The sequence below is a fragment of the Pristiophorus japonicus genome, chromosome X (assembly GCF_044704955.1).
Source record: "Pristiophorus japonicus isolate sPriJap1 chromosome X, sPriJap1.hap1, whole genome shotgun sequence".
Classification (NCBI taxonomy): domain Eukaryota; kingdom Metazoa; phylum Chordata; class Chondrichthyes; family Pristiophoridae; genus Pristiophorus; species Pristiophorus japonicus.
The window spans coordinates 20,577,138-20,593,853 of record NC_092010.1 but is presented as its reverse complement, the minus strand read 5'-3'; the positions used below and the strand labels follow the sequence as shown (position 1 = coordinate 20,593,853).

Here is a 16,716-nt window from a genome sequence, read left to right as displayed (position 1 = left end):
TCTCCCCACGCAGGTCCCACGCAGCCCGCTCACCGAGCTTTACAGTGTAGATACGGCGCATGCGCAGACATTTAAAGGGATTGCGCATTAAAAGAAACAGACCGTGCAGAGCATAGTGCAGCCCACAGGGAACATTGACTGAGAGTACTGTATATAGAAGCAATAAAGGACAGAATCGGTTTGCAAGCGTTAAAAATAGCCTTTTAAGAGCACATTATTATATATATTCGAGCAAAATTGTCAATTGTTGTTTGATAACGTTCCTGTGAAGTGTCTTGGGATGTTTTACTGCATTAAAGGTGCTATGTTAATGCAAGTTGTTGTTGTTATTACAAACACTGCAAAGATTATTACAGGGAATGCGAATAAGTTAAACAAAATCATCTGAGATTCAATTATTAAATTTATTACATTCCTTACAGTTTACAATGCACTCTTTACACATAAAGCTTCTTTATCTTAATTTATTTCCAATCAAAATACATTTTCCCTTGGCTTACTTTCACGCCTTGCCCACTGTAGTTCCTTGGTCAAGCTGCACACATTACTATATTAAACATCAAGGCAGTCAATGGAACGAGTATCAGGCGCTGCGTATAACGGGCGGACAATCCCATACCGCCCGAGACAAATTTCTATCCCCCTGTCTCAGCCACCGAGGGGAAGCTCCATTGTCAGTGACCTTGTGGGCAGCAGCCATGCCTGGTTCATACAGATGGAGTGCCTCTGTCTTCCATTTTGTGCATAAAAAGGAAAAGCAGCATCCATTTTAACCTGACGTACTCGGAACTCTGAAAAACTAAAGACCTCCTATTCCAAAATGGCTTTGCACAAGCCCATGTAGCTCCTCGGACTTGTGCTGACCGTTTATAGGGCCATAACAGGGCACTGTGGTAAGCAGCTGAATGCAGGCTCTCCAGAATGCCTTGTCACTTCTGAAAGCAACTGCCCTATCTACCTTCAATTGCAGGGAGGTCAGATAGTTCCTCCAAACTGAATTCCCGAGTGCCAGTAGCGTTAAAGTGATATTCCATTATAGTATCAACCTAGCCTTTCATCGACTAGAAATTAGTCTGCCCATTTTTCGGGCGTAACCTGGACTACTAAGGCCCCAGAAAGGCAAGTAGGAAGCGTGCGCACATCTCCACCCAGGAGTGAGTCGCCCCCCCATATTGGGTGAGGACAAGAGGTGTCATTTACTCATGCCTGACACAGGCGTTAAGCCCCTTGCGTATGCAAATAAAGGGCCTGCTTGAGGCCCCCATTGCAGGATTGTTTTCCCCTGAGACAATCAGCGCCATCACTGGGGAACCAGCCCTAGGGATTGCCCGCAACACAAACATTAAGTGACTTACTTGAGTGTGGAGCCAGGAGAAGCAGGACTGCTCCTTCCAGGGCAAGGTAGACAGGGCCTCAGTTTAACATCTCATCTGAAATAGGGCACCTCCGACATTGCCGCACTCCCTCAATACTGCACTGGAGTGTCAGCCTAGGTTTTTGTGCTCAAGTCTCTGGAACATAGCAATACAGGAGCAGGAGGAGGCCATTCAGCCCCTCGAGCCTGTTACCATAGGAACAGGATGAAGCCATTCAGCCCCTCGAGCCTGCTCCGCCATTCAATGAGATCATGGCTGATCTGCGACCTAACTCCATATACCTGTCTTTGGCCCATATCCCTGAATACCTTTGGTTAACAGAAAGCTATCAATCTCCGATTTAAAATTAACAATTGATCTAGCATCTAGAAGAGAGTTCCAAACTTCTACCACCCTTTGTGTGTAGAAGTAGTTCCTGATTTTACTCCTGAAAGGTCTGGCTCTAATGTTTAGACTCTGCCCCCTAGTCCTAGACCCCCTAACCAGCGGGAATCGTTTCTCTCTATCTACCCTATCTGTTCCCCTTAATATCCTGAAAACTTCCATCAGGTCACCCCTTACCCTTCTAAGTTCCTGGGATTACAACCCTAATTTGTGTAATCTCTCCATATAACTTAACCCTTGAAGTCCAGGCAAACCTACCCTGCACTCCCTCCAAGACCAATATATCCTGCCTAAGGTGTGGTGCCCAGAACTGCTCACAGTGCTCCAGGTGTGGTCTAACCAGGGCTTTGCACAGCTGCAGCATAACTTCCACCCCCTTGTATTCTAGTCCTCTGGATATAAAGGCCAGCATCCCATTGGCCTTCTTGATTATTTTCTGTACCTGTCCAGAAGATGTAAGAGTTAAATGGCGACCAGTGCTGAACTGCATTCCTGCTGATGGTTATTTTTTTACATTTGTTTTATCGGTTTATGTAGGACACATCATTATGATATCAGGCCTTGCGTACTGATATAAATCCCATTCCATTCTTCCTGCGCTTCCAAGAACAGCCCCAAGGCAAAGCTGCACTTTTTCTAATTATTTTGTACCCTTAAAATATACTCGGAACCACACTACTTTAATGATCTATGTACCTGAACCCCCAAGTCTCTCTGGACCCCCACTGTTTTTAGCCTTTCACCATTTATAAAGTACCCTGTTCTATCCTTTTTAGGACCAAAGTGGGTGACCTCACATTTGCCTACATTGAAATCCATTTGCCACAGTTTTGCCCGGTCACGTAATCTGTCGATATCCCTTTGTCATTTTATGCGTCTATCTACACTGCCTACAATGCCGCCTATCTTTGTGTCATCATAAAATTTGGATATTTGACTTTCCATGCCATCATCTAAGTCATTAATAAATACTGTGAATAGTTGAGGCCCCAACACAGATCCCTGCAGGACACCACTAGTCACATCCCACCAATTTGAGTACCTACCCATTATCCCTACTGGAATGGGACTTGAACCCACAACCTTCTGACTCAGAGATGAGAGTGCTACCCACTGAGCCATAGCTGACTCCTAAGACTATGATAACTCTGGAAACCAAGTTCTGAACTTCATATTAAGTGGCACTCAGCTAGTGCTGTGTTTTAATTCTGAAACCAGGTTTTTGCACCGTGTTGTTAGTGATGACCAGTTGCAGTAGCAAAATAAAATAACTACTCGTAACCTTGCCTTGTGGCTCATCAGCCCTTGGTAGCTCTGAGGTAATGTAAGAGTTAAATGGCGACCAGTGCTGAACTGCATTCCTGCTGATGGTTATTTTTTTACATTTGTTTTATCGGTTTATGTAGGACACATCATTATGACATCAGGCCTTGCGTACTGATATAAATCCCATTCCATTCTTCCTGCGCTTCCAAGAATAGCCCCAAGGCAAAGCTGCACTTTTTCTAATTATTTTGTACCCTTAAAATATACTTGGAATCACACTACTTTTAGACATTAATTATCATGGGACTGGGTGACATAGTTGGCTACAATAACTTTAACATCACCTCCATTTAAATCCAGCTCAAGCTAATGTTATTAACGTCACCTCTCCCCACTGACTAGCAGGGAGCTCAATGACCTGGGTTTTGACAGCATCATCATTGCTCATAATAAAGGTACTCACAAATTGAAGTTCTTAATTGCGGGTTTCCACATTTAGGGACGATTAAAATATCACACTGATACATCGGGGAAGTGTTCAAATTAAGATTAAGGTGCCGAATATTAATGGAATAGTGTAAGAATATAAGAACATAAGAAATAGGAGCAGGAGTAGGCTATTTGGCCCCTCGAGCCTGCTCCGCCATTCAATAAGATCATGGCTGATGACACAAGTTCTAAAAGAGGTGGCTGCAGAGTGAAGGGGTGCAAAGTTCACAAGAATCCCGGCTGTGTTTGGGCTCATTTGAAAGGAAATTTAATTTGGGACTATCTACCAAAAGGTTTGGAACCCTAAAATGCTTATGGAAGAAACTACAAATTTTAATCGAATTTTGGATTTTAAAAGACAAATTCAAGGCTGTGGGTGAACCTAAAAGAACTAACAGGAAACAACCTGATCAGTGAGACTACCTGGGTGCGAGGACTAAGTTAACTTGGCTGGAGAAATGGGTATTCAAGAATCCTTCTCCACAAGAGACATTAACATTACAAAATCACCCAGAGAGAGCTGCTCAACATGGGTCTGGAAAACTATTTCAGCATATACATCACAAAGAGGCCCAATCCAGCCTGTATGCGAAAAACTAAGCACAAAAATACATTGCAAGTACCAAACTAATATTTCCATCAGAAAACAGTTTTCGAACATCAACCCACCCAAAACATATCAACTTTTAACAAGCCCGCCAAAATATTACAAAGAAGAACCAAACCCGCCAAATTTAAGCAAAGAATTCTGAACAGATTTGGCGCCAAGATTAGAACCACTGAAATCATATAACTGGCCCCCTGTTCCAACAGAGGGTATGACTGACAGACTAGTACCACACTACGCTGGTGTCATCAAGACCAGGAGAGAAACCAACGCGACAGTTGTAAACTAACTTCTCCAGCCTCGAAGTCCTGAAGTCCTGAAGGAAGGAAGAACATCACCATCGCGGCAGCAACCGACCACAACCAACGTGGTATCAACGGAAAACCACCGCGATCGACCAAACTCGAAACAAAACTCCAACGGGGAAAAACCGAAGAATCGAAAAGTTTCCACTCTACAATCTAATCCTGGCCTACCAGCGGGTAAAACATTACCTAAAAGACTGTAGAAACCTATTTCTAACCAAAGAAAACGGGTACTTACCCCACAGATCCAAAACACGCCTTACCGCATCAGCGGACTCAACCCAACTGAAGATTGCGCAGCAAGAAGTCTTCTCCGACGTTCGGGGTACGGCAAGCAGACCCTACCACATTCAGCGAACCCCAATCTACCATTAACTGTCAAAAGGATTGGTAAGCATAGTCCCTGCCTGCCCTGGAGTCTAACCTAGCTAGGATTAGGTATTGGGAGGTGGGAGGTGTAATTCTACTGGAATCCCCTTTGAATGTAATGTGTTGTTCTCTATTAGAGTCATTATATAGCGATTGTAACCCCCTCTGAGTGTGTAAGGTATCGTTCTTTAATAAGTTTGAATAAGTTTGATATTGTACTTTCTTATTAGAGTCATTATAAGTTTGTAAATTCTTGACTGTAATAAAAACAAAGTTCTTTTGCATCAAACTAGTGTCCTTTGCACATTCCCCAAATAAATCCAGAGTCGAGAACCCAAGAGAGTGGGAGCGATTCGAACCGTTCAAGTTGGTCAGCAGTGAACCTGACCCCTTCATAGAGACCACCCCTTACAAGAGATGGTGGCTGCATTGGTTTTGATCTTCCAAAATTCCCTCGATTCAGGAACAAGTCCCAGCGAATTGGAAGGTAGCTAATGTAACCCCGCTATTCAAGAAAGGAGGGAGAGGGAAAACAGGGAACTACAGGCCAGTTAGCCTGACTTTGGTCGTCAGGAAAATACTGGAATGCAATGTTAAGGAAGTGGTATCAGGGCACTGAGAAAATCATAACATGATTAGGGAGAGTCAACATGGTTTTATGAAAGTGAAATCATGTTTGACAAATTTATTAGAGTTTTTTGAGGATGTAACTAGCAGGGTAGATAAAAGGGAATCAGTGGATGTAGTATATTTGGATTTCCAAAAGGCATTCGATAAGGTGCCACATAAAAGGTTATTACACAAGATCAGGGCTCATAGAAACATAGAAACATAGAAACATAGAAAATAGGTGCAGGAGTAGGCCATTCGGCCCTTCGAGCCTGCACCGCCATTCAATGAGGTCATGGCTGAACATGCAACTTCAATACCCCATTCCTGCTTTCTCGCCATACCCCTTGATCCCCTTAGTGGTAAGGACGACATCTAACTCCTTTTTGAATATATTTAGTGAATTGGCCTCAACAACTTTCTGTGGTAGAGAATTCCACAGGTTCACCACTCTCTGGGTGAAGAAGTTTCTCCTCATCTCGGTCCTAAATGGCTTACCCCTTATCCTTAGACTGTGACTGGACTTCCCCAACATTGGGAACATTCTTCCTGCATCTAACCTGTCTAAACCCGTCAAAGTTTTAAATGTTTCTATGAGATCCCCTCTCATTCTTCTGAACTCCAGTGAATACAAGCCCAGTTGATCCAGTCTTTCTTGATAGGTCAGTCCCACCATCCTGGGAATCAGTCTGGTGAATCTTCGCTGCACTCCCTCAATAGCAAGAATGTCCTTCCTCAAGTTAGGAGACCAAAACTGTACACAATACTCCAGGTGTGGCCTCACCAAGGCCCTGTACAACTGTAGCAACACCTCCCTGCCCCTGTTCTCAAATCCCCTCGCTATGAAGGCCAACATGCCATTTGCTTTCTTAACCGCCTGCTGTACCTGCATGCCAACCTTCAATGACTGATGTACCATGACACCCAGGTCTCGTTGCACCTCCCCTTTTCCTAATCTGTCACCATTCAGATAATAGTCTGTCTCTCTGTTTTTACCACCAAAGTGGATAACCTCACATTTATCCACATTATACTTCATCTGCCATGCATTTGCCCACTCACCTATCCAAGTCACTCTGCAGCCTCATAGCATCCTCCTCGCAGCTCACACTGCCACCCAACTCAGTGTCATCCACAAATTTGGCTCATGGGGTTTAATGGTTAAAAGACAGAAAACAGAGAGTAGGGATAAATGGGTCATTTTCAGATTGGCAGGCTGTAACTAGTGGAGTGCCACAAGGATCAGTCCTTGGGCCTCAGCTATTTACAATCTGTATTGATGACTTCGGTGAAGGGACCGAGTGCAATGCATCCAAGTTTGCTGACGATACAAAGCTAGGTTGAAAAGTAAGATGTGAGGAGGACGCAAAGAGCCTGCAAAGGGATATAGACGGGTTAAGTGAGTGGGCAACAAGGTGGCAGATGGAGTATAATGTGGTATTGTTGTAAATGGTGAGAAACTATTAAATGTTGATGTTCAGAGAGATTTAGGTGTCCTTGTACAGAAATCACAAAGTTAGCGTGCAGGTACAGCAAGCAATTGTGAAGGCAAATGGTATGTTGGCCTTTATTGCAAAGGGATTAGAGTACAAGATTAAGGAAGTCTTACTACAATTGTACAGGGCTTTGGTGAGACCACAGCTGGAGTACTGTGCACAGTTTTGGTCTCCTTATCTAAGGAAGGATATACGTGTCTTAGAGGCGGTGCAACGAAGGTTCACTACATTGATTCCTGGGATGAGAGGGTTGTCCTATGATGAGAGATTGTGTAGAATGGGCCTATACTCTCTGGAGTTTAGAAGATTGAGAGGTAATCTCATTGAAATATACAGCATTCTGAGGGGGATTGACAGGGTAGATGCAGGGAGGATGTTTCCTCTGGCTGGAGTGTCTAGAACCAGGGGGCACAGTCTCAGGATAAGGGGTCGGCCTTTCAAGACTGAGATGAGGAGAAATTTCTTCACTCAGAGGCTGGTGGTCAATCTTTGGAATTCCTTACCCTGTGGATGCTGAGTCTCTGAGTATATTCAAGGCTGAGATCGATAGATTTTTGGAGTCTAGGGGAATCAAGGGATATGGGGATCGGGCGGGAAAGTGGAGTTGAGGTCAAAGATCAGCCATGAACTTATTGAATAGCAGAACAGGCTTGAGGGGCCATACGGCCTACTCCTGCTCCTAATTCTTATGTTCATATGTTCTCATATTGCAAACTGCCCAAATATGACTGTTATCAAAATCAACACAGACCCAAAAAGGAACACAATACGATTCCAATCAAAGTCTGTCAAACAGGTAACTAGGCTTTGTTTTTTTAAACTGAGGAGTTTAAGTCAAGGGGCCAGGGGCCATGTTGCAAAATGCCGCCAAGTTGGAAAACAGCAGGAGAGAAGACAAGATCAATCAAGAAGCACTGGTTTGGTGATGACAAGAAGAAGTGGGGAGTGCCGTGATCTTGAGGTTCTGTGAAAGAGTGATTTCAGAATCTAGGGCAGAAGTTTTTGAGAAGAACTGAGACAAAACAGTTGGAGTTAAACTTGCACTTGCATACCTGTGTTTTCAAGTAAGTTGAATTTTAAAACAGTCTAAACATAATCTCAGCTGTGCCTGATGCATTTAAACCGGTTTTTGAAATATAACAGTTTGTCCTGCAAGTTGGCATCTTCCTCCGATGGTTGAACGTAACGGAATTGTGCGTACGTTTTTTCACTTTCGCTTTTCTTCGTCCAAGGCATCTTGATTTTGGAGGCGTGGTCTACCTTGACATCACTGCAGGAGCCAACATGGAGAAGGCCCAAACCATCAATGAAAAATTCTGCAGCGGAAGAGAAGAGTCAATGCAGTTGGACAGACAAGCCATGGCCCGAATCGTTCTCTCATCCACTGTCTCAGTTTGAACCAGTCTGTTCACATTGGGCCCTGAGCTAAGCTTCCGGCCTTGTGTTATCTCCATCACAAAGACCGCCTACTTCCACATCCGTAGCATTGCCTGCCTCCACTCCTGTCATTGTCGCCCTTGTTGTCACCTTCCATCCCACCAGGCACTACTTTCACCAAATCATCTTGCACCATTTCCATCACATGGAACGTGAGCCCACTACCGAGTACATTTCCCCCCCACCCCTCACCGCGCCCCCACCCCCCCCCCTTCACTTTCTAGAGGGTCCATTCCTTCCGCTATACCCTGGTTTCCTGTTCCACCACCCATACTTTCAGCTTCCCTTCCCTTGGCACCATCCTGTGAAACCACAGCAGATGCAACACCTACCCCTTCCACACCACAGCCCAGAGCCCCAAACACTCCTTCCATGATTTCCTCTAATCTAGTTTACTGTATTCAGTACTCAAAGTGGACTCTCCTGTACATTGGAAAGACCAAACTTTGGTCACTTTGCTGAACATCTCTGCTCTGTCTACAAGTGAGGCCCTGCCCTCCCTGAGGCTCACCACTTTACCTCCCCCTCTGAATTCCTACTCTAATCTCTCCAAAGTTGGCCTCCTCTACTGTTCCAATGAATACCAATGCAGGCTTCAGGAAGAGCATCTCATCCTTCTCCTGGATACTCAGCAGCCCTGTGGTCTCAACATTGACTTTAGTAACTTCATACCATTGTCTTGACAGCAGGGGTATATGAAAAAGAACAAACTTGCATTTATATAGCGCCTTTCACGTCCTCAGGATGTCCCAAAGCGCTTTACAGCCAATTAAGTACTTTTGAAGTGCAGTCACAATTGTAGTGTGGGAAAACACTCCAGCAAATTTACACACAACAAACTCCCACAAACAGTAATGTGATAATGACCAGATCATCTAACTTAGTGATGTTGCTTGAGGGATAAATATTATATAGAATATACGGCACAGAAACAGGCCATTCGGCCCAACCAGTCCATGCCGGTGTTTATGCTCCACTCGAGCCTCCTCCCGTCTTTCCTCATCTAACTCTATCAGCATTACCCTCTATTCCCTTCTCCCTCATATACTTGTCTAGCCTCCCCTTAAATACATCGATACTATTCGCTTCAACCACTCCCTGTGGCAGCGAGTTCCACATTCTCACCACTCTCTGGGTAAAGAAGTTTCTCCTGAATTCCGTATTGGATTTCTTGGTGACTATCTTACATTGATGGCCTCTAGTTATGCTCTTCCCCACAAGTGGAAACACTCTCTCTGTATCCACTCTATCAAAACCTTTCATGATTTTAAAGACCTCGATTAGGTCACCCCTCAGCCGTCTCTTTTCAAGAAAAAAAGAGACCCAGCCTGTTCATCCTTTCCTGATACATATACCCTCGCATTTCTGGTATCATCCTTGTAAATCTTCTCTGCACCCTCTCCAGTGCCTCTGTATCCTTTTTATAATATGGCGACCAGAACTGTATGCAGTGCTCCAAGTGTGGTCTAACCAAGGTTCGATAGTGGTTTACCAGAACTTCCCTACTTTTCTATTCTATACCTCTAGAAATAAACCCTAGTGCTTGGTTTGCTTTCTTATGACCTTGCTAACCTGTGTGTATTTGTACTCCGAGATCCCTTTGTTCCTCTACCCCACCCAGACTCGCACTCTCCAAGTAATAAGTGACCTCCCTATTTTTCCTACCAAAATGTACTACCTCACATTTATCTGTGTTGAACTTCATTTGCCAGTTATATGCCCATTCTGCAAGTTTATTAATGTCCTCCTGTAATTTGTTGCAGTCCTCCTCAGTGTTGACTGTCCCCCCAATTTGGCATCATCCACAAATTTAGAAATCGTGTTTTTGATTCCAAAGTCAAAATCATTAATGTAAATTGTGAACAACAGTGGTCCCAGCACCGATCCTTGTGGTACGCCACTACACACCTTCTGCCACTGTGAATAGCTAGCTACCCTTTACCCCTACTCTCTGCTTTCTGTCTTGCAGCCAGGACACCGGGGAGAACTCCCCTGTTCTTCTTCGAAATAGTGCCGTGGGATCTTTTACGTCCACCCGAGAGGCCAGACGGGGCTTCAGTTTAACGTCTCATCTGAAAGACGGCACCTCTGACAGTGCAGCATTCCCTCAGCACTGCACTGGGAGTGTCAGCCTGGATTTTGTGGGCACAGCTCAGGGTGGAGACTGGAACTGACGACCTTCTACCTCAGAGGTGAGCGTGCTACCCACTGAGCCACGGCTGACACCGTGCTTGGGTTTATCAGTACTGGAGGGAGGGAGAGGCCTGGTTGACCTTTCACCTGAACGCAGCTGGTGGGGTTCTCAACCAATGGCATTGGCCCGCACGCTGGCTGCCCTTTGCCCACATTTTATGCTCAATCTCAAATTCGCAACCTTTTCCGCCTCTTCCCACCTCACCTTTTTGTGTGGTGTGGGTCGTTCCCACATCTGTTGACCCTCGACTCGTTGCACATTCAAACCCATTTACCGCCTCTCCGTGCCAGTTCATCCTTGCCCTCTTTTCCTTTCTGTTTTTTTTTTCCAACCTTACTAACAACACCTGCTTATTAACCTTGCGGCCTTCGGTTGTGATGAAGGGCGCGCACGCGGACTGTGAACTAGCCTTTGCAGATGCTGACTGACTTGCTGGGCAAATGCCAGAGTTCAGCCGAAGATGTTGACGGGGGCCCGAGGCCTACTTTCAGAGTGTCCTCGTGCCCCTCTGTCTGGGCATAAGCTGCTCTCGCACCACGAGTCTGGGCCCGAAAATGAGCTCAGACGAGTTTCTAACCTGAGGTGTTTTTGCCAGCACTTCCTGTTTTTACTTACTATGTTCTCACCCACATGTCCTGATTTTAATGGCGCACCACCGTGCCCCTAAAAGATAACCCGTCATTCGCTCACCTAAGTGCCCCTGCCTTGCGATATGAGGATCAAATCCCACTTGCTGCATCTTTTCCGTTCGGGCCATAAAGAAGTTGATGGTGGCATCTGTGATGACACAGTCAGGGAAGCCTTCCACTTCATGGTAGTATCCCTTCTGGATGTTCAAGCAGTCTCCATCCATTCCGCCTGACTCCACACTCAGCTTGTGTCGAAATGTGGCTGAATAAGAAGTTATCTCTCTCACTGAGCCTCCAACCTAGAATGGAACGGAAAAACAATGGGCTGGATTTTTAGTCCATTGCCATCTCTGTTTGCGCCCCGGAGGGATGGTAATGGCGGCGGCGAGCTTTTCCGGGCGTGCGGCCAGCTTCCTGCGCCCCGCCGGGACATTCGGTGCGGGAGCGCGGAGCAGTACCGCCCGGGAGAGGCGAGCCGGTGTGCAACGGCCCCCGGTTACGACACCGGCTCGATATTTGGTTCGCGCCCGATCTGCAGCGCCCCCTAGTGGACCACTTGGGAAAGCGGGCAGTCCGAGCTGTAGCGGCCGCAGTGAGGGAAGGAATGTCGGACTCAGGTAAAGTGTGGTTGGTTTTTATTTTTTTATTTTCGCGATTCATGTGCAGATGGCGTCGGTGAAGTATTGGGGATGTTTTTGGTGTTTTTCTCGGATTTTTCTTCCCGAGGGAAGCCTCTCTTCAGGCGCTCCGAGGCCGGCTGTTTCGCTCGGGGTTCGCTCAGCCGTCCTAGCGCCCTGAGAGAGGTGCGGAGCGCCTCACTTAGCGCTCCGCCCCACACTCCGGGCCCAGCTGGTGAATTTTGCGGCTGGAGACACAAACCATTTCCCGGTGCAAAATTTACCGCCCCGCCCGGGTTAACGCACCTGCTGAGGCGCAAGCGAATGTCCACCCCATTGTGTGGCAGGTAAGATGGTATTTTTTTGTGTTGATTTGCTATCAGCACATAAGCATAATTAGCCAATAGAAGTGGTGTTTGAAATGAGGACAATCAAAGTACAGACTCCCTCCTGACATGCACCTCACCAAGCGATGGAACCTGAGCTCCCCAAATTGGATAGTAGCCCTGAAAGGATGCACTACATCTGGGAGAATTAAAAGGGTTAAATCAACTTCTTAAAATAAGGCCGGCATTTATTGCCCATCCCACATTGCCCTGAGAAGGTGGTGCAGGGCCTTTTTCTTAAACCGCTGGTAGCGGCTTGATACAACTCAGTGCCTTGCCAGCCCACTTCACAGGGCACTTAAGAGTCAACCATGTTGGCGTTGGATAGCAGTCACAACTTGTTGGATAACAACAACAACTTGAATTTATATAGCACCTTTAACGTAGTAAAACGTCCTAAGGCGCTTCACAGGAGCGTTATCAAACAGCACTTGACACCGAGCCACATAAGGAGGTATCAGGACAGGTGACCAAAAACTGGGTCAAAGAGGTAGGTTTTAAGGAGCATCTTAAAAAGTGAAGAGAGAACTAGAGAGGATTAGGGAGGGAATTTTCGAATTCAGGCCTTAGACAGCTGAAGGCACGGCCGCTCCTCGAAGGGCGAAGGAAATCGCGGGATGCACAAGAGGTCAGAATTGGAGGAGTTATCGCCGGTTGTAGGGCTGGAGGAGGTTGCAGAGACAGGGAGTGGCGAGGCCATGGAGGGATTTGAAAACAATGATGAGCATTTGAAATTTTAAATGTTGCTGGACCGAGAGCTAGTGTAGGTCAGCGAGCACAGCGATGGTGGGTGAACGGGACTTGGTGCGAGTTAAGATACAGGCAACAGAGTTTTGGATGGGCTGAAGTTTACAGAAGGTGGAAGATGGGAGGCCGGCCAGGAGAGTATTGGAATAGTTGAGTCAGGAGGTAACAAGGGCACAGATGAGGTTTCAGCAATGGGTGAACTGGGGTAGGGGCGGAGACAGGCGATGTTAAGGAGGTGGAAGTAAGAGGTCTTGGTGGTGGAGCGGATATGTGGTGTGAAGCTGATCTCGGGATCAAATACAAATGGTCTGGTACAACCTCAGTCAGTTGCCAGGCAGGGCAACAGAGTCGGTGGCTAGGGAACAGGGTTTGTGACAGGGACTGAAGTCAATGGCTTCGGTCTTCCAATACTTAGTTGGGAAGAAATTTTTGCTCATCGAGTACTGGATGTTGGACAAGCAGTCTGATGAATTAGAGAGGGTGTAGGGGTCGAGAGATGGTGAGGTGGTGGTGAGATAGAGCTGAGTGCTATCAACGTACATGTGGAAACTGACGACGTGTTTTCAGATGATGTCACAGAGAGGCAGCATGTAGATGAAAAATAGGATGGGGCCAAGGATAGATCCTTGGTGGACACCAGAGGTAACGATGCTGGAGCGAGAAGAAAAGCCATTGCTGGTGATTCTCTGGCTGCGACTGGATAGATAAGAATGGAACCAGGCGAGTGCAGTCCCACCCAGCTGGATGACAGCAGAAAAATCCAAGAGACAAAGAGGGTGAAACTCATGTTAGCTAGTTGAAAGATAAATATTGGCCAGAACATCTTCAAAATAGTACCATGGAATCTTTTATGTCCACTTGAGAGGGCAGACGGGGCCTCAGTTTAACGTCTCATCCGAAAGATGGCACCTCCAACAGTGCAGCACTCCCTCAGCACTGCACTGGGAGTGTCAGCCTGGAATTTGTGCTCAAGTCCCTGGAGTGGGGCTTGAACCCACAACCTTCTGACTCATAGGCGAGAAATGCAACCCAATGAGCCACGGCTGACACAGAAATGGTTCAATCACTCGTCATAGTATCAAAATTTGGTGCGATGGTATCAGTATCTGGTGGGACTGTTGGACTTGCACAACCGTTTATGCTTCGGTAGATTTTTTGCTTTGAGAAATAGCAATGCCCTCTGCCCCCCCCCCCCGATTTTCTATTAATTTGAGAGGTGTCGAAGGCAAAGATCTCCCCTACCACGCCTAACGTTTCACACAGGACAGTGAGCTCACCAAATCCAGAGTTGTTTTCTCCAGGATGTCCACCATCTTCTCCAACTTGGTGTCTGCAGCGAAGATGAAGTCATCGTCAACCCAGAGGAGATATTTTGTTTTAACCTGGGAGACAGCCAAGTTCCGCCCGGCAAACCAACCCTGGGGAGATGAGCAATTATTAATTGGGGCAATAATAATCAGACAACATAAGAACATAAGAAATAGGAGCAGGAGTAGGCCATTTGGCCTGCTCCGCCATTCAATAAGATCATGGCTGATCTGATCTTGGCCTCAACTCCACTTCCCTGCCCGCTCCCCATAACCCTTTACTCCCTTATCATTCAAAAATCTGTCTATCCACCTTAAATATATTCAATGACAGCTCTCTGGGGTAGAGAATTCCACAGATTCACGACCCTCTGAGAGAAGAAATTCTTCCTCATTTCCATTCTAAATGGGCGACCCCTTATTCTGAAACTATGCCCCCTAGTTCTCGATTCCCCTATGAGGGGAAACATCCTCTCTGCATCTACCCTGTCGAGCCCCCTCAGAATCTTATATGTTTCAATGAGATCACCTCTCATTCTTCTAAACTCCAATGAGTATAGGCCCAACCTGCTCAACCTTTCTTCATACGACAACCCCTTCATCTCAGGAATCAACCCAGTGAACCTTCTCTGAACAGCCTCCAATGCAAGTATATCCCTCCTTAAATACGGAGACCAAAACTGTGCGCAGTACTCCAGGTGTGGTCTCACCAACACCCTGTACAGTTGTAGCAGGACTTCTCTGCTTTTATACTCCATCCTCCTTGCAAGAAATGCCAACATTCCATTTGCCTTCCTGATCACTTGCTGTACCTGCATACTAACTTTTTCTGTTTCATGTACAAGGACCCCCAGATCCCTCTGTACCTCAGCATTTTGTAATCTCTCCGCATTTAAATAATAATTTGCTTTTTTATTTTTCCGAACAAAGTGGACAACCTCACATTTTCCCACATTATCCTCCATCTACCAAATTTTTGCCCACTCACTTAGCCTGTCTATATCCCTTTGCAGATACTTTGCATCCTCCTCACAACTTGATTTCCCACCTATCTTTCTATCATCAGCAAACTTGGCTACATTACACTCGGCCCCTTCATCCAAGTCATTAATATAGATTGTAAATACTTGAGGCCCCAGCACTGATCCCTGTGGCACCACATTAGTTACAGTTTGCCAACCTGAAAATGACCCATTTATCCCGACTCTGTTTTCTGTTAGTTAGCCAATCCTCTATCCATGCTAATATCCCAACCCCATGATCTCTTATCTTGTGCAGTAACCTTTTATGTGCCACCTTATCAAATGCCTTCTAGAAATCCAAATACACGACATCTACTGGTTCCCCCTTATCCACCCTGCTCATTACATCCTCAAAGAACTGCAGCAACTTTGTCAAACATGATTTCTCCTTCATAAAACCATGCTGACTCTGCTTGACTGTATTATGATTTTCTAAATGTCCTGCTACTATATCCTTAATAATGGACTCCAGCAATTTCCTAATGACAGATGTTAGGCTAACTGGTCTATAGTTTCCTGCTTTCTGTCTCCCTCCTTTCTTAAATAGGGTTGTTACATTTGTGGTTTTCCAATCCGCTGGGACCTCTCCAGAACCCAGGGAAATTTGGTAGATTACAACCAATGCATCCACTTTCTCTGTAGCCACTTCCCTTAAGACCCTAAGATACAGGCCATCAGGTCCAGGCGACGTCCATCTTGGTCCCATTAGTTTGCCCAGTAATTTTTCTCGAGTGATAGTGATTGTACTACGTTCCTCCCTCCCTATAGCCCCTTGATTATCAATTATTGGGATGCTTTTAGTGTCTTCTACCGTGAAGACCAATACAAAATATTTGTTCAAAGTCTCTGCCATTTCCCTGTTTCCCATTATTAATCCCCCAGTCTCATCCTCTACGGGACCAATGTTTACTTTAGCTACTTTCTTCCTTGTTATATACCTGTAGAAACTTTTATTGTCTGTTTCTTATTTCTTACTAGTTTACTCGCATAAACTATCTTCTCTCTCTGTTATTTTTATAGTCGTTCTTTGCTGGTTTTTAAAAATTTCCCAATCCTCTGGCCTTCCACTATTCTTCGCAATATTGTATGCCTTTGTTTTCAATTTTATACCATCCTTTATTTCCTTAGTTATCCACAGATGGTTCATCCTTCTCTTAGTCTTTCTTTCTCATTGGAATATATCTTTGCTGAGAGTTATGAAATATCTTCTTCAATGTCTGCCACTGCTTTCCTACCGTCTTACCCTTTAATCTATTTTCCCAGTCCACTTTAGCCAACTCTGCCTTCATACCTTTGTAATTACCTTTATTTAAGTTCAGCACACTAGTTTGAGACCGAGCTTTCTCACCCTCAAACTGAATTTGAAATTCTACCATGCTATGATCACTCTTCCCAAGAAGATCCTTTACTATGAGATCATTAATTAATCCCGTCTCATTACACATTACAAGATCTAAAATAGTCTGCTCCCTGGTT

The 16,716-nt window shown here is 45.5% G+C and overlaps 1 protein-coding gene across 1 annotated transcript in view; it reads right to left on the bottom strand.

Moving 5' to 3' along the window:
• Positions 1–417: 417 nt before the first annotated feature.
• LOC139240921 (beta-1,4 N-acetylgalactosaminyltransferase 1-like) overlaps positions 418–16,716 on the bottom strand; it is a 157,709-nt gene continuing 141,410 nt past the window's right edge. Inside the window, exons 9-11 of the mRNA XM_070869451.1 lie at positions 14,189–14,329; positions 11,223–11,460; positions 418–8,217 (exon numbers count right to left, since the gene is read on the bottom strand). Coding sequence (XP_070725552.1) covers positions 8,000–8,217; positions 11,223–11,460; positions 14,189–14,329 — 597 coding nt within the window. The 3' untranslated portion in view covers positions 418–7,999. The remainder of the gene's footprint in view (positions 8,218–11,222; positions 11,461–14,188; positions 14,330–16,716) is intronic.